The sequence below is a fragment of the Sus scrofa genome, chromosome 15 (genome assembly GCF_054392235.1).
Source record: "Sus scrofa isolate SSC_HxYL_T2T_F1_AM1 chromosome 15, Sscrofa_HxYL_maternal_Yorkshire_Landrace_v2.0, whole genome shotgun sequence".
NCBI lineage: Eukaryota > Metazoa > Chordata > Mammalia > Artiodactyla > Suidae > Sus > Sus scrofa.
The window spans coordinates 90,285,244-90,306,720 of record NC_139397.1 but is presented as its reverse complement, the minus strand read 5'-3'; the positions used below and the strand labels follow the sequence as shown (position 1 = coordinate 90,306,720).

The 21,477-nt window shown below is 41.5% G+C and overlaps 1 protein-coding gene across 4 annotated transcripts in view; it reads right to left on the bottom strand.

Annotated features, from left to right (window-relative positions):
- Positions 1-12,595, bottom strand: part of KLHL23 (kelch like family member 23) — a 37,987-nt gene extending 25,392 nt beyond the window's left edge. For 2 of the 4 annotated variants that reach the window (XM_084999421.1, XM_021076500.2), the window contains exons 1-3: positions 12,045-12,170; positions 9,898-11,112; positions 5,898-6,050 (exon numbers count right to left, since the gene is read on the bottom strand). In XM_084999421.1, the coding sequence (XP_084855547.1) occupies positions 5,898-6,050; positions 9,898-11,110 (1,366 nt within the window). In that variant the 5' untranslated portion in view covers positions 11,111-11,112; positions 12,045-12,170. Of the gene's footprint in view, positions 1-5,897; positions 6,051-9,897; positions 11,141-12,044; positions 12,171-12,518 lie in introns of those variants that run through there. The other 2 variants (XM_021076501.2, XM_084999420.1) reach the window with 2 other exon arrangements.
- Positions 12,596-21,477: the final 8,882 nt, after the last annotated feature.

Genomic DNA, 21,477 nt, shown 5'->3' with positions numbered 1-21,477 from the left:
CAGCTCACTATCTCTCCTCTTCTCCCCTCCTATTGGCTACTCCTTCAATGCAAAGTCAAACAGCCAGAGACAGTTGAATGACTGTCAACTCCTTTCTCATCCTCATCTTCTATGTCCAGTCAGCCAAAGGAGAGGAGAAATCACTACCATTCAATCAATATTGAATCCATAACATTCCTTACACCTGCCTGTCTTCTATTCCTAGCACTCTGGGCTTTTGGTATTTCTCACCTGGCTTATTACAATAGCTTTAGCAAATCACCCTGCCATCCCTCTCCCAGTCTACTCTCAAAGCTATTCTCTTACTATTTTTTATTTTTTATTTTTTTTTTTTGTCTTTTTGTTGTTGTTGTTGCTATTTCTTGGGCCGCTCCCGCGGCATATGGAGGTTCCCAGGCTAGGGGTCGAATCGGAGCCGTAGCCACCAGCCTACGCCAGAGCCACAGCAATGCGGGATCCGAGCCGCGTCTGCAACCTACACCACAGCTCACGGCAACGCCGGATCGTTAACCCACTGAGCAAGGGCAGGAACCGAACCCGCAACCTCATGGTTCTTAGTCGGATTCGTTAACCACTGCGCCACAACGGGAACTCCTCAAAGCTATTCTCTTCTTAAAACTTTCACTGATCATACACCATTCTCCTACTCTGAATACTTTGTTCTCTATCTTAAAAATTTTCCCAACTGCCGGTCAAAGCCCTGCATGATTTGTGCTTCAACTGACCTCTCCCAGCCAGTCTCCCATTCTAACCCTCTTACATCTTCTCATTCATATACTTCTACTCCTAGGAACTGGAGTGAACCTGGAACTTTACCTTCTGTCTTCCTTCATTGGCTAACTTTCTATCAGAACACTTTTCCTCAAAAATTACCTTCCTTTATTGTAGCCATTCTTTAAGGCCTAAATCATAACAAGCTACTCCTGGAAATCTTTTATGATTGTCAGATTCCCCTTAGTTAGACCGAAGGTCTTTCCACCCTCAATTTCTTTTTCTTTTCTTTTTACTGCCACACCTGCTGCATATGGAGGTTCCCAGACTAAGGGTTAAATCGGAGCTACAGCTGCTGGCCTACACCACAGCCACAGCAATGCCAGATATGAGCAATAGCTTGTGGCAACACCGGATCCTTAAACCACTGAGCGAGGCCAGGGATTAAACCTGTGTCCTCATGGATACTAGTCAGGTTCGTTACTGCTGAGCCACGATGGAAACTCCAGAAAACAGATATAACATTTACATTACCTTTCAGAAATAATAGTCATTTCTTTGAGGTCTAAGCTGCAAATCTACAAGGTAGAGACTGAAGACTGAAAATTTAGCGCCTAAAATGCATAAGAAACATATCCTGCTATGACATATCCTCTATATCTAGAGGATAAGACCTGCGAGGGCCAAGGATATAACAGGCTAGAGGTAAGAAAAACAACATGGGCCCCATAAGTCTATGATGTGATGAGAACAGGAGTAAGCATGGTGAGATGGAGCATTCAAGCCTCATCCAAAGGGAACAGACACTACTTGGCCCCAGTGATTGCTGCCAGAAAGAATATGATCCAAGGTTGCCCAATCCTGAAATTTTTCTAAAGGCCAGAAATTATGATTTTTATTTGAAATCTCCTGAATTTTAAATATTGGTAACAAGTCATTTAAAAATATTTTGAACACTGTGGGAGCTAAACAGAAAAATACCATGCAAGGTGCTAAATTGATACCTTTGTTTCTCACACATGTCTGAAAAATGTTCAATGTAAATCGAAACACTACAAATGGAATGCTATGTCCCTATTGATTCATGCTGTAATTTAATATTCATTTCTGATTGATTTTTTAATTTGTCATGGCTTTTCATAATTTGGCTTAAGTCTCACTGCCTTTTAAATTCTTTCAAGCAGTTAAGAAGCGATAGACATATCCAATTTAAGTATGTTATGAGACATTTTAAAGGAATCCTTTTATGAAATATATATTAAATCTATAATGTAAATAACTGCCCTTGTATTTGTTAGTCTGACTTTTCATACACTGGATTTTCTTTGTAAAGATAAGTCAGAGTGGTATGGAACTCATAAGGTTAACCTGAGGACCAGATGAGATAACAGTATAGTTAAGAGCATGGACTCCCAGCCAGACTGCCTGGATTGGAATTTCACAACAAGCACTAGTGGAACGTGGGTAATTTATTTACTCTCTTTGTGCCCCAGTGACCTATAAAATAATAGAAGTACTTAGCTCACTGGATTGCTGTGAAGTTTAAATAGAGTAACACATGTGGAAGTATTGGAATAGTTAGTGCATGGCACATACTTACTGAATAAATGTAGCTACTACAGGTATACTTTGGAGATATTGTGAATTCAGTTCCAGACCACCACAAAAAAGTGAAAATCACAATAAAGCATCACGAAGGTTTTTTTTTTAATTTTCCAGTACATATAAAAGTTATGCTTATATTACATTATAGTCTATTACTAAGTGTGCAACAGCATTATGTCTAAAAAAAAAGTACATACCTTGATTTAAAAATATTTTATTGCTAAAATACCTAGCAATAAATCTGACCAAGGAGGTGAAAGAGTTATATGTTAAGAACTATAAAACAATAAAAGAAATTAAAGGGGATTCAAAGAAAGGAAGACACCCCACGCTCCTGGATTCGAAGAATTAATATTGCTAAAATATCCATATTGGAGTTCCCATCGTGGTACAGCAGAAATGAATCCGACTAGGAACCATGACATTGCGGGTTCGATCCCTGGCCTCGCTCAGTGGCTTAAGGATCCAGCGTTGCTGTGAGCTGTGGTGTAGAGTGCAGACACAGCTTGGATCTGATGTTGCTGTGGCTGTGGTTAGGCCGCCAGCTGCAGCTCCAACTGGACCCCTAGTTTGGGAACCTCCATATGCTGTGGGTGCAGCCCTAAAAAGCAAAAAATAAATAAATAAAATGTCCATACTACCCAAAGCAATCCATAGATTTAACGTGATCCCTATCAAATTACCCATGGCATTTTTCATAGAACTAAAAAAAAAAAAATCCAAAAATTTGTGTAATCATAAAAGACCTAGAATCGCCAAAGCAATCCTGAGGGGGAAAAAAAAAAAAAAAGCAGGAGAAGTTCCTGCTGTAGCTCGGTAGTTTAAAGACCTAGTGTAGTCTCCATGAGGATGCAGGTTTAAGTTGTGGCTTTGCTAAGTGGGTTAAGAATCCTCTGTTGCCTCAAGCTGTGGTGTAGATAAATTGGTACAACCACTATGGAAAACAATATGGTGGTTCCTCAGAAAACTAAATACAGAACTACCATATGATCCAGCAATCCCACTCCTGGGGGTATATTCGGACAAAATTACAATTCAAAAGGTACACACACCACTACGTTCACTGCAGCACTATTCACGAGAGCCAAGACACAGAAACAACCTAAATGTCCATCAGCAGATGAATGGATTAAGAAGATGTGGTACATATACACAGTAGAATATTACTAAACCATTAAACGAATGAAATAATGGCATTTGCAGCAACAAGGCTGCAAGCAGAGATTATCATATTAAGTGAAGTAAGTCAAAAAGAGAAAGACAAGTGCCATATGATATCATTTATATCTGGAATCTAAAATATGGCACATTGAACCTATCTACAAAAGGGACCCAAAAACATAGAGAACACATCTGTGGTTGCCAAGGTAGGGGTAGGGAGTGGGAAAGACTGAGAGTTTGGGGTTTAATAGATGCAAAATATTACATTTAGAATGGATAAACAACAAGATCCTACTGTACAGTACAGGGAACTATATACAGTCTCTTGGAATACAACAAGAGAAAGATGATATAAGAAAGGAATGTATATATATATGTATGACTGGGTCACCTTGTTGTACAGCAGAAATTGGCACAACATTGTAAACTAACTATACTTTAATTTAAAAAAATACATTTAATTGCTAAAAGTGCCAATTCAGTTACAATAGAACATCAAAGATCACTGATCATGGATCACTACAATAAATATAATAATAATGAAAAGTATGAAATATTGTGAGAATTACCAAAATGTGACAGAGACAAAAAGTGAGCAGATGCTATTGGAAAAATGGTACCAATAGACTTTCTCAATGCAGGGTTGCCACAAACCTTCAATTTGTAAAAAATGCAATATCTGCAAAGCACAATCAAGTGAAGCACAATAAAATGAGGTGTGTCTGTGTTATTATTATTTTCCGTTATAACTTCACTGGTCATAACAGAAAGTTGTAGGGAGTCTGGGATAATGTATCTGAAAAACTAGGAGACAGAAGGCTACCTCAGTGATGTTTTCAGAGCCAGGACAGCAAGTGGCTTAAGTCTCTTCTCATGCAAGCCCAATAGCACATGGAGACACAGCACCAGGTTCAGGTGTGCTCCCTCTGAGCTGTGCGATGACATGTACGATGGATGGTAGAACTAGCTGCAGTAGTCAAAGGTAGGGGAGTCTGGTCCCTTAAGGAGAGGCAGATTGCTATTGGTTACAGCACAGGTTATGGTATCAAACTACCTGAGTTTGAACCCTGATCCACCACTTCCAAACGGTATGGCCTTGGCAAAGCTACTTATCCTAAGCCTCCATTTTCAAATATGTAAAATAGAGGTAAACAATACTCACTCACAGGGTTGTAGTTAGAATTTAAGGTAATAAATGGGATGACTGGCCAATGGGGATTTGCTGTATAGCACAGGGAACTCTACCCAATATTCTGTGATAATCTGTATGGGAAAACAATCTGAAAAAGAATGGATGTGTGTTCCAGAGAAAACCATGACTCAAAAAGACACATGTTCTCCAATGTTCACTGATGCACTATTTGCAATATTCAAGACATGGAAACAACCTAAATGTCCATCGACAGAGGAGTAGATAAAGAAGATATGGTACATGTACACAATGGAGTATTACTCAGCCATTAAAAGGAAAGAAATAATAGCATTTGCAGCAACACGGATGGACCTAGAAATTATGCTAAGTGAAGTCAGTCAGTCAATGAGACACCAACCTTAAACGCTATCACCTAAATGTGGAATCTAAAAAGAGGACACAATGAACTTCTTGCAGAGCAGATATTGACTCACAGACTTTGAAAAACTTATGGTTTCCAAATGAGACAGGTTGGGGGGTGGGGGGATGCACTGAGGCTTTGGGATGGAAATGCTGTCAAATTTGGTTGTGATGATTGTTGTACACCTATAAATATAATAAAATCCATTAAGTAGTTAAAAAAAGAATGGATGTGTGTATATCTATAACTGAATCACTTTGTTGTACAGCAGAAATTATCACAAATAACTATACATGTAATAAAATTCATTAAAAAAATAAAAATTAGAAAAAAGAAATTGTCACAACATTGTAAATCAACTATACCTCAATAAAACTGAAACTAAAAGTGAAAAAAAAAAGAATTTAAGGTAATATCACATGCAAAATCCTAAAAAATCATCTCCTGCTGAAATGAATCAACAGATCTCCTTCTCAACTATTTGATAGGCTAGTGTTTTTTAACTGTTCATAAAAATTGCATTTTACATAATGCAAGTAGCAAATGAAAGAAAGCATATAACTAAGGAATAGGAAACACCAAAAAAGAATCTAAGTTAAAAAAAAGTTTAAGCATAAACTAGCACTTTAAACCATACAGGCTTAAAATATATGCCATGTAAAGACATCAGGGAAGTATTTGTAGATGTCATCTAACTGGAATAAGTTGTGATTACTGTTAGATGGATGTATGAATATTCTGAGCCTTTTAATTATACCCATGTGCAGTCATAAATTTAGGACTTTCTACTTCCAGCTCATTTTCAGCCACCTCTTACACTGATAAGCTGGATCACAGCAAGTGCTATTTGAGACAGCATTGTGTTACCTGGATGAGGACTGGAGGTGATGAGGCTCCATTCATTGATATCTGAATTGTAGCTCTGGACCTTGTCATAGGTGCAGCTTCCTCTGTATCCGCAGTGGCCACCAATGACGTAGATAACTTCATGTAAGACACAAGCAGTAGCATTTCCCACGCCTGTGTGTTAATTAAAATCACATCTTCAGATTGGCCTTTCAGTCTTTTTTGCAATGAATATTGAATACTGAACTAAGTTTATTATTGTTTTTGTTATTATTAATAACAGATGCAAGGCATTGTGCTAGGTGCTAAGTGGGATGGATGAATAGGGATTCCCTGCACTTTTTTTAAAAAGAGAGAGCGAGACATTTATACATATAATTAGAAAAAGTGTAGAGCATTCCTGTGAATGTTCAGAGCAAGGAGACATCATTTTTACTAGGGGAATCACGGCAGGCAGCCTCAGTAGAGAGCCCTTTGGCAATAGAGGTAAGAGGAAGCCACATGCAAAAGAAAAGGCGAGAGCAAAGGCTTACTAGGCAAAGTCAAATAGCTCAGTGTGATTCTGGAAAATGAGCAGGTGGTACACCTGAGGCTGTCAAGAGGGGATTAAAGCTGACATGGCAGAGCCATACCTTGTGGCTCAGTAGTAATGAACCCAACTAGTATCCATGAGGATGTGAGTTCGATCCCTGGCCTCACTCAGTGGGTTAAGGATCTAGTGTTGCTGCAAGCATAGTTTGCAGATGTGGCTTGGATCCTGCGTTGCTGAGGCTGTGGTAGAGATTGGCAGCTGCAGCTCTGATTTTTTTCCTTTTTGCTATTTCAGGGCCATGCTCACAGCATTATAGAGGTTCCCAAGGTAGGGGTTGAATTGGAGCCTCAGCTGCTGGCCTATGCCACAGCCACAGCAATGCTGGATCTGAGCCATGTCTGTGACCTATACCACAGCTCACGGCAATGCCGGATCCTTAACCCACTGAGCAAGGCCAGGGATTGAACCTGCAACCTCATGGTTCTTAGTCAGGTTTGTTAACTGCTAAGCCATGAAGGGAACTCCTGCAGCTCCAATTTGATCCCTAGCCTGGGAACTTCCATATACCACAGGTGTGGCCCTAAAAAGAAAAAAAAGTCGATGTGGCAAATTGAAGGCACATAGCAAAGGATCCTGATGGCTAAGTAAGAAATGTGGGCTTAATTCAGCAGGATATTTAAGATTTTTAAAACATGGACGGATGGGACTACACAAGTAGAAGGACAAGAGTCAGAAAGAGCGAGGTGCTGGCCCAGGTGCCAAGTACTGAGGGCCTGATTTAGAAGGCCCTTGTGCATGAAGGGAAGGGTCCCGAGGCAGGAGACACAGGTAAGATAGAGAGGCCTGGAAGACTGTGTCCCAGACAAACAACATTCATTCTGAGGTCCTGAGCTCAGGAAACTGGGAAACACTGAGGCCATAAAAAAATAAGGAGCAAAGCGGTTCAGCAGGGAAAGAAGTGAGAAAGAAATCCTTGTGCATTTCTACTCCAAAAGCGATTTAAGAAGCAGGGCAGTTATGACAAGGGGGTGGAGGGAGTTAGGAGTTTCTAAACTTCAAGTATTTATTTCTTCTCTGTACATCCCTAAACTAAAAAAGGAAATGAATTTGAAATTTGACTCTGCCCGATTTAGGTGCTCATTACCAGGGAAAGCTGCTGCTTCACTTCATGACTACAAAATAAAGCAAAGTGAGGAACATAGTGTTATCCTTTCTAGAGACAAACTGGAAACCAAGCTCAGCATGAGTTCACCCATCGGAATTGTACTGGCCAAAAGCGCATACAACTGACAAAAGTTTACCGTTCCCTGGGATGATCTGATATAATCAGTAATCAAAACTTAAAAGTATAAAACTCAGGAATTTCAGACTCAGGTGGGAGGTGGATGCAGACTTCAGCACAGAGGGTCTTCCAGGAGTTCCCGTTGTGGCTCAGCAGAAATGAATTTGACTAGTATCCATGAGGACGCAGGTTTGATCCCTGGCCTCACTCACTGGGTTAAGGATCCTATGTTGCTGTGAGCTGTGGTGTAGGTTGCAGATGCAGCCTGGATCTGGCATTGCTGTGGCGGTGGCGTAGGCCAGTCCTTACCACTCTGATTCAACCCCCTAGCCTGGGAACCTCCATATGCCACAGGTGTGGCCCTAAAAAGACAGGGGGAAAAAAAAAAAAAAGCATAGAGGGTCTTCCATTCTGCTCTTGCCTAAGGCAAGAACATGTGTAGCTTTCTTCACAGGGGATACACTGTTGCAGCATTTTCTTTTTAGGAAGCATTGTTTCAAATATGATTTAACAACATTCCAGTAAAGTAATACATTTAATCCTCAAAGAAAAATATTCTAAACTACAAAACCACTGAAACTATGATCTTATTAAGAAACAGAGGCAGAACTATATTCAGGTTTACAGTAGCTGGTAAAAAATTTGAACTTTCCTTGTTTCTTTTGTAGGAAAGGAGTCAGGACATTCAGAGGCAGCTAGTGGGGAGGGACAGGGAAACAGCAAGGCAGCTGCGGGGGAGAGGGGGGTGTTAGGCTCAGGCAGAGTGAAGAATCAGAGCAGCAACAGCAATGGGTATTAAACCATCTTTTCCCCCCACCTACCAACTTCTACGGAAACTTCGGGCTTGTAGGAGATTGTGGAATAATGGAATGTGAGAGATATTTCTGCCCTATCAAAGCTGACATGTTCTCCCATAAGGACATTCATGACCATAATGAGTACTTTCTTACTGAGTGCTTACTCTGAGCCAGACACTGTTATAAGCGCTTCACACGCATAAATTCATTTAATTCTCTCAGAACCCTAAGCTATGTAATGGTGCCACCCCATTGTACAGATGGCAACACTAGGGCACAGGGAGATTAAACCGTTTGCCCGAGCTCACCAGCAAGTGGAAAGCTGGGATTTGGATCCAGGCAGTTTGGCTTCAGAAGCAGAGTGCCTGGTCACAAGACCACTCTGCCTCTTTGGCTTCCTGCTCTCATCTAAGGATCACACAAGGTCAGATTCCCAGACCAGGTCAGATTCCCACACCCTCACCAGCATTAAAAAAGAAACAGAAAGGCCTGGGAAGAAACATCTGGTATAAAAACAACACAAATTTGGTAACAATCTACCAGTTGTTTGCGCAGCTTCCAGCACCACTGAATATATGTAATGAAATAAATGAGATGCTAGCTTAACTTTTTTTTTTCAGTGTGAGGGAAAGACAGCAAGGCTGATCTAGTACCAAGCCCAGCAGAAACCACGGTGTTTATCAGGCAGATACGGAGACCCAATAGTGCATGTGGCTGTGTGGGTCCCAGGCCAGAGGGCAGGGGATTGGTGCCCTCCTTTATCCTCTAAGACAAGACTGGAATCACAAAGAGCAGAGGCTATCTGTCTCTAGTTTTTGAGAGAATGTAATTAGTTACACAGTACAAAGACCACAAGATTTGAGTGGAAGACCTTTTAAAAGACAGATGATCCAATGATAAGAGGGAAAAAAGCTCAATATTTAAAAGCAGGGAGTTCCCTGGTGGCCTCGAGGTTAAGGATCTGGTCTTGTCACTGCTGTGGCTGGGGTTCAATCTCTGGCTGGGAACTTCTGAATACCTCAGGGACGGCCAAAAAAAAAAAAAAAATTGAACATGAATGAAACTGCTCACCTTTCTCTCCTGTTAACCCTTTATCTAAATATAAATTCTTAAGACTCAAAGAAAAATAAAGATTCAACACAGAGTAGAGTGAATTATACTATTTTCTTATATAAATAGTTTTATTTTCCAGCCTCAGAGGCATATGCTGATCACATAACTCTCAGTCAAGTTGGGGACTGCTATACTCTATTTTTCACTTGGAACATTCTGTGCAATGTTATTTGTATAAGCCACCAGAGTTCCTAGGTAGCATTTCAAAGTGATAAATTCTTTTTAAAGTTATTTGTGAGAGAGGTAAGTCCATTGGCCTAACCTCAAACACCTAAAAAATACAGAATCTGCACTTACCTTTAATCATGTTTGCAATGGGAATCCATTTTTCTTTTAATGGATCATAGAACTCGGCCTCTTCTGCTGGAGCCCCTTTTCTGTAACCACCTAAAGCATAGACACAGCCACCCAAGGTGACTGCACAGTGGTAATACCGGGCATTGAGCATTGGCAAACCTTCCGTCCATTCATCACTTTCACTGTTATAGATCCACACTGTGTCAAGAGCTTCTATGTTATCCGTCCTGTAACCCCCAGTTACATAAATGTTGGGTCCCAAACATGTAACGCCATAGCTCTCCCTAGTGTAATCTGGTATCTCTGCTCCCTGGATCCAAACATTTGTCAAAGGATCCCATATGTGAACCTCTGATAAGGGATGCCAGTAATAGCCTCCAATGATATACATTGTGGCTGTGGACCTCTGGGAAATCTCTTTATGCATGGGATTCAAAGCATTGTATATTAGAGATCGGATCTTATTTTCGGTTAACAGGCAGCTTCTGTGAAGGCCTAAAGCTGTTTTTAAATACACTGGATCTATATCTATGTTGACATAGCTTAGGAGATTATATAGGCATTCAATTCGATTTTCTACATCATGAGCAGTCCACTTAATAACTGGCTCTATGATAGCTTCGTCTTTCCAAACACTGAGATTTTTTCTGGATAAGATAAAGAGAAACTTTTCAAGGCTGATTTCCAGAAATTCCTCTTGTTGCCATACTTCCTTAAACCTTGAGCATAGAATTCTTCGAGATTCCTTCTCTAGTTCTGTACACATGTGAAATTCTGCAAAGGAGTGCATTCCAATACAATTATCAATATCCAAGTGCCTTACCAAAAACTGCTCACATGCTTTCTTTACTGAAAGAAACTGTAGCAGATCTGCTGCTTCAAGCAGGCTTTGAACATTTCTTTTAGTTATTTCAATTTGGGAAGTGTACGCATAATTTACAAGGCCTTCCAATATATCATGGTGGATGCCAGAGATTTTTATTTTATTTTTAAATTTTTCTTTCATGTCAGCTGTGAACATTGCCTTAAAATAATTGCTGCAAGCAGCTAAAACAGCTCGGTGACAATGGAAGATTATGCCTGAAGGACACTGGAGGGTAATATCAGTAAATAATCCATCCAAGTAAAATGTTCTGAACGCATCCAGAAAATCCACCGGATGCGCTGAATCCTTGAAAAGGTAAATATAATCTTCTTGTCCTTTTAGAGCCATGGCTGCAATAAACATGAAACAATAAACGTGTTTTCAATTTTGCATATTACCTCAGATAATCAATGCAAAATATTCCTGATATTATAACGGTTGAAAAGCACTGAATATGCAAAACTAGATGAAGTTCAGCACTCAAGTTATGATGCGAAATTGTGGATAGACTATTTCATAATTTATATGATGGTCAATATAAATTCAGGGTAGCTTAGAGTCTGAAATGAGGCCCCAGGACTGTTCAGCAGTCCTTTGGAGAAGAAATACTGATTTGCTACCCCATTCACCCAATCTCCGCAATCTACCTCAAGCTGTCCGTCCTAGAGAGATCCCACACTTAGCAAACCAAGTGTACGAGGGGTCACCCCACTCGAGGCTGGACCTTGGCCGTCTTGGGTCGGCCCCAGTTCAACCTTTTTCCCTAGCTCCGTCTCCCTTTCAAGTCTCATTGAGATGCCAGGAAAGGGAAGATCGAAACATTAAACTAGAAGAAATCTCGGTAAAGGGAAACCCTGTGCGTCTTTGCTCAGAGAAGGTCAGAAAGAAAAGCAGCCGGACGGCGGCCCCTTCATCCCCGCACCCCCTCCTCCGGCCGCTGCAGGGGTTTCCGCGAGCCGCGTGTCTGGGCCCCAGGGCCCGCGTTCCCGGCGGGGAGACCGTCACCCCCGCGAGGGGCCTCGCGCAGGGACTCGCCTCGAGGGCACCGCACACCGCCCGCCGGGCCAGGTGCCCGCGTCCCTCTGTCCCGGGACGCAGCACAGGTGAGGTACGGAGGTCGTCGGTCGCCCTGCGCTCGGCCCTGCCCGCCGCCCGCGCGGCCATTGTCTCCGCGTCTCTGCCGCGGGCGGGCTCTGGAGGCGGCGCGGCCTCGCTCCCCAGCGCCCGGCTCCGCTCGCTTCCCGCCCGCTGGCCTCGGGCAGCGGGTGCGCCCCGCACCTACCTCCGGCGACGGCTCCGGGACGGGACGCAGTGCGGGCCCGCGGGCTAGGGGCGAGCGGGGGCGGAGGTGCCTCCGGACCCTCTGACCATCTTTGGAAGAGGCGCGGCGGAGGCTGCCTGCTAGTGCAGCTCCAGCCCACAAGCGGCTCCTATTTTGGTGCCCCGGCTGCTCCCCGCCTCCAACCGAACAGCCCCCCGCGTGGCTGGGGCGCGGGGGCCACTCGCGGGAACTCTCGGGTGGCGGAGCCGCGCTGTGGGCAGAGGCAGGCGCGTGGCTGCGGCCCCTCTCCGTTGGGTACCCCCTGCATCAGGTGGGATGGCTTCCCCCAGGAGACCGCCCGCACAGCTAGCTTTCCCCTTGGACTTGTCCGCCCCCCACCGCCCCGCCACAAAAACACACACACACACACACACACACACACACACCCCCCAGCGTTTTCTCTGTAAACTTTGTAAGTTCTAAATTAAGACTTACAGGCTGGGAGGGGTCTCCCTTTTCACTCCTTCAGTAGCTCTCCCTAGCCCAGGCCCTAATGCTGGGGGAGGAATTGCGGGGTGGGGTGGGGTGAGGTGGAGAGAATGCAGCAAACCTAAAGGTCTCGGGTTGAGGCTGCCTTCAAACTGCCAGAAGCAGCTGCCGCCTTCCCACGAACTCCATCCCGCCCCCAGCAGAGCACTCTGAAGGGAGTTAACTGTGGGTTAACCTGCAGCTTTGAGAAAAACTGGGAGCAACCAGGGCCAAAGACTCAGGTTACAGTATTTAGAGCAGAGTAGCTGGAAGGAACATTCTCCAGTCTTCCTTCCTGGTGACAGCCAGTCTAACCACTTAAAGACGTCCATATGCTACACCAGAAAGTTCATTTTCTTGTCCCAACAAAAGCCAATATCAAATATTTTCATCTGTCATTCATTCATTTGCAAAATTTTATTGAGTGCCCGCTAGGGATAGGCACTGGTAATAGTGTGGTGAAAGACCATAACTCTCATGGAGTTCACAGTCTAGCCAGCTAGAGGGAGGAAGGAGACCGGGAAGAACCACCATAGGTCCAGTGTGCTCAGAATATGGTCTGACAAACAATATACAAACAGAGGATTGTTAGACTGTATAGCTATGACAACAGAACTCTCAATCACACAAGAAGCCCAGGAAGCCAAATCACAATCTCTGCAGCAATTAGACCAGAACAGTCAGGAGGTGGTCAAAGACTGCCAACCTCCCTATTTTTACCCCTACTTCCAATTTAGGACCAACCAGAGAAAGCCAAGTATGCTCCCCAAACCGATCACATAAAACTCCCTGATTCTAGTAGCCATCCCCCAACATTCCCAGGCCAACAACCTACAATCAAAGCATAACTTTTTTTTGGCCATGCACCTTTTTTTGTGGCATGCAGAAATTCCTGGGCCAGGGATGGAAACCAAGCCACAGCAGTAACCAGAACCACAGCAGTGACAATGCTGGATCCTTAACCACCAGGGAACTCCCATCCTTTTTTCCCCCACATTTATAAAGCTTTCCTACTCCCTTACCTGCCTTTGAGCCTCAATCAAACTCAAATGACAGTGGCTGATTCTCTTGCTATAGCAATATCTGAATAAATGGCCTCTGTTCTCATTTCAGTGATTTTTTTTGTTTAAATTCCACATGTCAGACCATCTCAATTGAATTATGTGGGATGCTGGTATGCATTACCCCACAAATGCCACAACCTCCCACTACCTGAGGTAGAGACCTAGGAATCTGCATTCTAATCAAAGGGATCAGGTGATTCCTTTGACAATTAGGAGAATACATGTTGAACCCCAAAATGGCAGAAAAATGAAAGGTTTACTATCTCAACATCTGAAAAACAGTTTAGTAGAGAAGAAAAACATGAGATTTTGTTTTGGGCTTAAGATTCATCTCTGCCACTTATCTGTTATGTAGCTTAACTAAACTTCTCTGATCCTTAGTTTTCTGACCTGTAAAACATAAAAAATATCAGTACTTTCTCAACCTAACATAAGGTTTTTGAAAGATAAAACAAAATTATGAAAGTGAAAGCACTCAATGTGGTATAGAAATGTTAACTACTATAATGAAAGGATATTTACACTTAATTCTCCATCACAACCACAATTTTGAAATTAGTTTATTAATATTTCTTCAAAAATTATAAACTTTGTAGTTAACTGTAACTACAGTTTGTCCTTCATAACTGATAGTGATTTTGTTGGTGGTGTTATCATTCAAGGACACAACTATGACTGATTAAAGATGAGCATTCGGGGAGTTCCCATTGTGGTGCAGCGGAAATGAATCCAACTAGGAACCACAAGGTTGCAGGTTCAATCCCTGGCCTTGCTCAGTGGGTTGAGGGTCTGGCGTTGCCATGAGCTGTGGTGTAGGTTGCAGACACAGCTCAGATCTGGTGTTGCTATGGCTCTGGTGTAGGCCGGCAGCTACAGCTCCAATTAGACCCCTAGCCTGGGAACATCCATACGCTGCGGGTGCAGCCCGAAAAAAAAAAAAAGATGGGCATTCTTTCCAGGGTTGTCACTGAAGTGTGGAGATGGCTGTTTGTAGCTATGATGCTGATTCTGATGTATAGTAAATATTACAGGTTCTGCCTAACTCAGAAAAGGGGCTTCTAAAATCATAATGGCATGTAATGAGTGACTCTAGAACAGAATTCACTATATTGACATTTGTGCAGTTATTTCAGATTGCTGCATAGACCAATTACAACTTTTGCTTCCATTGTCTGAAGTTCCCTGATTGTGAATTATTACTTAAAAGCTATATGTTGATTACATCTCAAAAAAAGACCCCAAAAAGTGCATATCAATATATATCAGACTGCTTCAACCTGCCAAGAGAAGATCAAGTGCTAAAGAGTATCTGCAGAAGTAGTTCCTCTTTACCATGTGCTTTATCAAAGAGACCATTGCAAATGCTAATAGATTTGATGCCCTAAGAATCATTAGCATTCATAAGTTAAATAAATTAATGACACTGTTCAAGAAAACAAATGTGTCATCTGTGAATCGAAGTCTCAGGGAAATAAAGAGCCACCATGGAGATAAGACATAAACGACTCATGGCAGATACTGAGCTTGGCATGGAGCTGGAGGCCTTTTGACATCACACTGTACTTTTCAAGACACTTGGCTTCTAAAAATAACAAATTTATTTATTTGCCTTATTGTACATCTCTCCACCAATTATTGCTATGCCATTAAATGTCTGATATGCTAATTGTAATATCATTGTCAATGTGCATAGTAAATGTCCCAGAATATAAGAAAAACTTTGTATACATCATTTAACATACTGGATAAAACAAGTTCATGCTATCTAAAAAAATAATAGGTGTAATTTATAAGGCCAACACACACAGCTGTGTAAGTTGTACACTGCACAATTCCAGCTCATTGCACTTGAGCACCACAAGAGCTGTACTATATACAACTAGCATAGGTCTGTGTGGCTACCCTGGAGCTCCTGTGGCATATGGAGGTTCCGAGGCTAGGGGTCCAATGGGAGCTGTAGCCACTGGCCTACACCAGAGCCACAGCAACTCGGGATCCGAGCCGTGTCTGCAACCTACACCACAGCTCACGGCAACGCCGGATCCTTAACCCACTGAGCAAGGGCAGGGACCGAACCCGCAACCTCATGGTTCCTAGTCGGATTCGTTAACCACTGCGCCACGACGGGAACTCCGGAAAAGCTTTTTTAGTATGCTTCCTGGAAAAGGAGAGTGGACATTCTCATGATTGGCTAACAAGTGCTTTTGCAAGTCAGAGGTTTTCAATTCCTTGTTTTCAACAAAAGTCAAAGAACATTTTTGATAAATAACTTGGAAAGATTCTATGAAATTAGCGGCATTGCTATTGTAAAATTCCTCTCATTCCCATCTAGTTTGTCTGTGTGAGCAAATTTTTCTCAGGGATTATATCTACAGACATGAAAAAGAGGAATATAGCTGATCCTAAACTCTGTCTGATGTCAGCAGTAGCAATATTCAGCCAAGGATAGATGATCAAAATGAAAAGAAAATAGCTCAATTCCTAAGATTGAGATAGTTTTTGATAAATTTTCACTTTTATTTAAATGTATTTATGTTATTTGGTCAATTATAGTAACTGTAATGTTAATCAGCCCATAAAACTTTTACTACTTGAGAATCAAGGACATAAAACAGTTAAAATTTATGTACATTTTTGTTGCAGAGAAGCTAAGTATGTAACTAATAAAAGATTTTCAAGTATAAAAATATATAGACAAGGATTCTGGCTTTAGCACATCAGGATCAGTGGCATCTCTGCAGGGCCAGGATCCAAGTTTGATTCCCAGCCTGGCACAGTGGATTAAAGGCTAAGGCACAGGTTGCAACGCAGCTCAGATCTGATCCCTGGCCCAGGAATTCCGTAAAAGAAAGGAAAAAATATACAGATAATCCTTGATTTGAACTTTGCCAATATGCATGAATTTCAGTTACCACCATTTAATTAAATAATACCAATCCCGGGAGTTCCCGTCGTGGCTCAGTGGTTAACGAATCTGACTAGGAACCATGAGGTTGTGGGTTCGATCCTTGCCCTTGCTCAGTGGGTTAAGGATCTGGCGTTGCTGTGAGCTGTGGTGTAGGTTGCAGACGCGGCTCGGATCCCTTGTTGCTGTGGCTCTGGCGTAGGCTGGTGGCTACGGCTCCGATTCGGCCCCTAGCCTGGGAACCTCCATATGCCGCGGAAGCGGCCCAAGGAATGGCAAAAAGACAAAAAAAAAAATAAAAATAAAAATAATAGTAATAATAATAATACCAATCCCTAAACATAAGACATGACACCAAAAAACTCTTAGGTCGGTCTCCCAAGGCAAAGGAAACTGTTAAACAAACAAAACGTGAAAAGACAACTTATAGAATGGGAGAAAACAGTTGCAAATGATACAATTAAGGGCTTCATCTCCAAAATATACAGACAACTCAAACGACTCAATATTGAAAATCAAACAACCCACTTGAAAAATGGACAGAAGTCCAAAGAAAACATATGGATGACTATTAGGCACATGAAAAAATGCTCAATATCACTAATTATTAGAGAAATACATCAAAATTACATTGAGGCACCACCTCACACTGGTCAGAATGGCCATAATTATTATTAAGTCTACAAATAACAAATGCTGGAGAGAAGGTGGAGAACAGGGCACACTCTTTAACACTGTTGGTGGAATGTAAATTGCTACAACCACTATGGAAAACAATATGGAGGTTCCTCAGAAAACTAAACATAGAACTACCATATGATCCAGCAATCCCACTCCTGGGGGTATATCCGGACAAAGCTTTCAAACAAAAGATACATGCACCCCTATGTGCACTGCAGCACTATTCACAACAGCCAAGACATGGAAACAACCTAAATGTCCACTGAAAGATGAATGGATTAAAAAGATGTGGTATGTGGAGGTCCCGTCATGGCTCAGTGCTTAACAAATTCAACCAGGAACCATGAGGTTGTGGGTTCGATCCCTGGCCTCGCTCAGTGGGTTAAGGATCCAGCACTGCTGTGAGCTGTGGTGTAGGTTGCAGACATGGCTCAGATCTGGCGTTGGCTGTGGCTCTGGTATAGGCCAACGGCTACAGTTCTGATTCAACCCCCTAGCGTGGGAACCTCCATGTGCCGCGGGTGCAGCCCTAGAAACGACAAAAAAAAAAAAAAGAAAAGAAAAGAAAAGAAAGATGTGGTATGTGTATACAATGGAACATAGCCATAAAAAAGAACAAAATAATGCCATCTGCAGCAACATGAATGCAACTAGAGATTTTCACAGTACGTGAAGTGAGTCTAAAAGAGATATGATATCACTTATATGTGAAATCTAAAATATGGCACAAATGAACCTATCTACAAAACAGAAGCCGACTCACAGACAGAGAGAACGTACTTGTGGTTGCCAAGAAGAGTGGGATGGACTGGTAGTTTGGGGTTAGTAGATGCAAACTACTGCATTCAGAATGAATAAGCAATGAGGTCCTACTTTATAACACAGGCAACTATATCTAATCTCTTGGGATAGATATATCTCATGATGGAAGATAATATAAAAAAAGGAATTTATATATATGTATGACTGGGTCACTTTGCTGTACAGCAGCAATTGGCAGAACATTGTAAATCAACTACACTTTAATAAAAATATGTTAAAAATTAATAAAGAAAAGTAAGAGAGCCCCCCAAAAGGGTTCAACTTTGAATTAGTAAGGTATGTTAACCTTGAGTAATTATACAAAATACAAATTTCACCCTCTAGCTCTTTGGTCCACAAATCACTACACAAATAACAGACAAACATGATGATCAGTGACCAATCATGTCTCTTCTTTCAAAGTCATTGGTGATTCGTCACTGTGCATTGTTATTCTGTTCACATACAAACAGCAATGCTTGTGGTTGTCTTACCTCCTGTCTAGCGGTAAGTCTACTTGGTATTTTACAAAATAGATGGTGGAAAGAAGGCATTGGCCAACAACAATGAAAATGTAGCAAGGAACTGTTACAAAAGAACTTACAAAAGAGAAACAGACTCAAAGATTTCTAAAACAAACTTATGGTTACCAAATGGGAAATGTTTAGCAAGGGTGTGTGCTAAATTAGGAGCTAAATTGGAATTGACACATACACTATAGATAGATAGATAGATAGATAGATAGATAAAGTAACAAGGGCTTACTGTAGAGCATAGGGAAATCTATTTAGTACTGTGTAATGACCTATATGGAAAAAGAATCTGTAAAGGAATGGATATATATATGTGTGTGTATATATGTATATATCCAATTTATATAAACTGTATATATACATTATATATATAGTATAAGGATATATGTATAACATTTATTTTGCTGTAATCTGAACTAATACAACTTTGTAAGTCGACCATACTCCAATGAAAAAAAATTTTTTTAATATAGCAAGGAATTAAAAGTGATTTTCCAAGAGTGGAATTTGAATTGAACGTAAATTTCAAGAAGAAATAGCTGGGAGTTCCCATTGTGGCTCAGTGGAAACGAATCTGACTAGCATCAATGAGGGTGCAGGTTTGATTCCTGGCCTTGCTCAGTGGGTTAAGGACCTGGTGTTGCCATGAGCTGCAGTGTAGGCCGCAGACAAGGCTTGGATCCTATGTTGCTGTAGGTGCGGTGTAGGCCAGTGGCTAGAGATCCGATTTGACCCCTAGTATGGGAAACTCCATATTTCATAGGTGCAGCCCTAATAAAAAAACAAAAAACAAAAAAACAAAACAAACAAAATAGCTGACCACAGGAATACTGATGCTGCCACCAGCAGAGAGACTCTGATTATGCAGAAGCCAAACCTGGTGCAGGTGAACTTTGTTACTTAAAGAGGAAAGCAGTTGTTGACCAAAAGGATTAAGGTGTTCTAGAAGAAGTGATACTGGCAAAAAAATTCTGTATTAAGGGAACTCTTGGGGAAATACCTCACGAAACTGAAAGTGAAAAGGATAAAATGTTGGAAGCTGATCCAAGCTTAGAAGTATGACAATTCACTAAGGCATAGAAAGATGAACACTGTATTGTAAGTTACAAAGGAAAGTAAAAACCATTTACTCTTTTTAAGTTTTTTACAAAGAAATAAACATTTTAATTTCTAGTGTTTCTAACTACAGTGTACTAAGTAAATATTGGTCTATTTTTCATTTTCTTTCTTTCTTTTTTTTTTTTTTCTTTTGTCTTTTTAGGGCCACACCTGAGGCACACGGAGGTTCCCAGGCTAGGGGTCTAATCGGAGCTATTGCTGCCAGCCTATGCCACAGCAATACCAGATCTAGGCTGTGTCTGCAACCTATACCACAGCTCATGGCAACGCTGGATCCTTAGCCCACTGAGCGAGGCCAGGGATTGAACCTGCAACCTCATCGTTCCTCGTTGGATTTGTTTCCACTGTGCCACAATGGGAACTCCTTCTTTTAATCTCCAAAATACACAAACAAGTCAATACTGATAATCAAACAACCACTGAGTCACGACAGGAACTCCAGCAAATGTTTAAATTTATAATGAAAAGTTTTCAATATCAATCCGAAAATTTCTCTAAGAAATTATATAAATGAGTTAATCTAAGACACTGCCCTTGAAGATATGATCTAAATGCTCTGTGCTTTTTTTAATTTTCAAATTCAAAGCATCTGGTTTATCTATCCCCTCGTTTTCATTCTCTCTGACAGAACTCTTATCAGGTCTTGATCACTTTTCACTTGGCTTACTCCAAGAATTTTCTGTGTCAGTCTCTCCTACTTCCTCCCAAGCCGTACACTACCTTTCGTCCTCCTCAAACACGACTTTCTTGACATCACTGCCCTTTATGTGCTCCCAAGAGGAACCTGGAAAAAATTAAAACTTCACTGATTGATTAGCTTGCAAAACTGCCCATAAACTAGCCCAATCCCATTTACAAAGGTTTGTTCCACCACTCCCTTATTTATTTATTTATTTATTAATTATGGGCCACACTAATGGAGGTTCCCAGGCTAGCGATCGAATCAGAGCTACAACTGCTGGTGTACCCAACAGCCATGCAGGATCTGAGCCATGTCTAGGACATACACCACAGCTCACGGTAATGCTGGATCCTTAACCCACTGAGCAAGACCAGGAATCGAATCCACAACCTCATGGTTACTAGTCAGATTTGTTTCCACTGCACCACAGTGGGAACTCCCACCACTCCCCAATTTAAACTCTTCACTTCAGCAGGCCAGACACATCATCACTGCCTCATGAATATGCTGTGCAAACCCCCATCTTGGTTCATGTTAGTGCCTTCATTTGGGAAGCTCTATCAAGTCCTTTGTATCTCTCCAAATCCTTTCCATCCTTTAAGGTGTAGATCTCAGTCTACCTCTTTCATAAAGCTTCTCTTATATCACAATTAATCAACTGAGTATAAAACATAATACTACATGATCATCTAGTCCTTCCTGACCTCAGCTTTTTTTCTTTCTTTCTTTTCTTTTTTTTTTTTTTTTTTGACCATGCTCACAGCATGCAGAAGTTTCCTGACCAGGCACTGAAACCGAGCCACAGCAGTGACAATGCCAGGTCCTTAACCTGATGAACCACCAGGGAACTCCAAGGGTTTTTTTGTTTATGCTGATTTCCAAGATGCTTTATGAAGCATACTTGGAAACTGTGGATTACACAGTACATGCTCCATCTCTTCAATCAAACTGTAAACTCTTTTAAGAGCATCATTCTTTGTAAGACATAATCCTATACTTGTACAGGTTTTAATTTTTTTTTTTTTTTGGCACATAGCAGACAACCAAAATATTTGCTTCCTGTAGTATTTTTATCTCCACAAATTGTGCAACAGGATACTTTTCTGGCTGGATTTAAATCTGAAAAGGGCTAAGTTGTTAA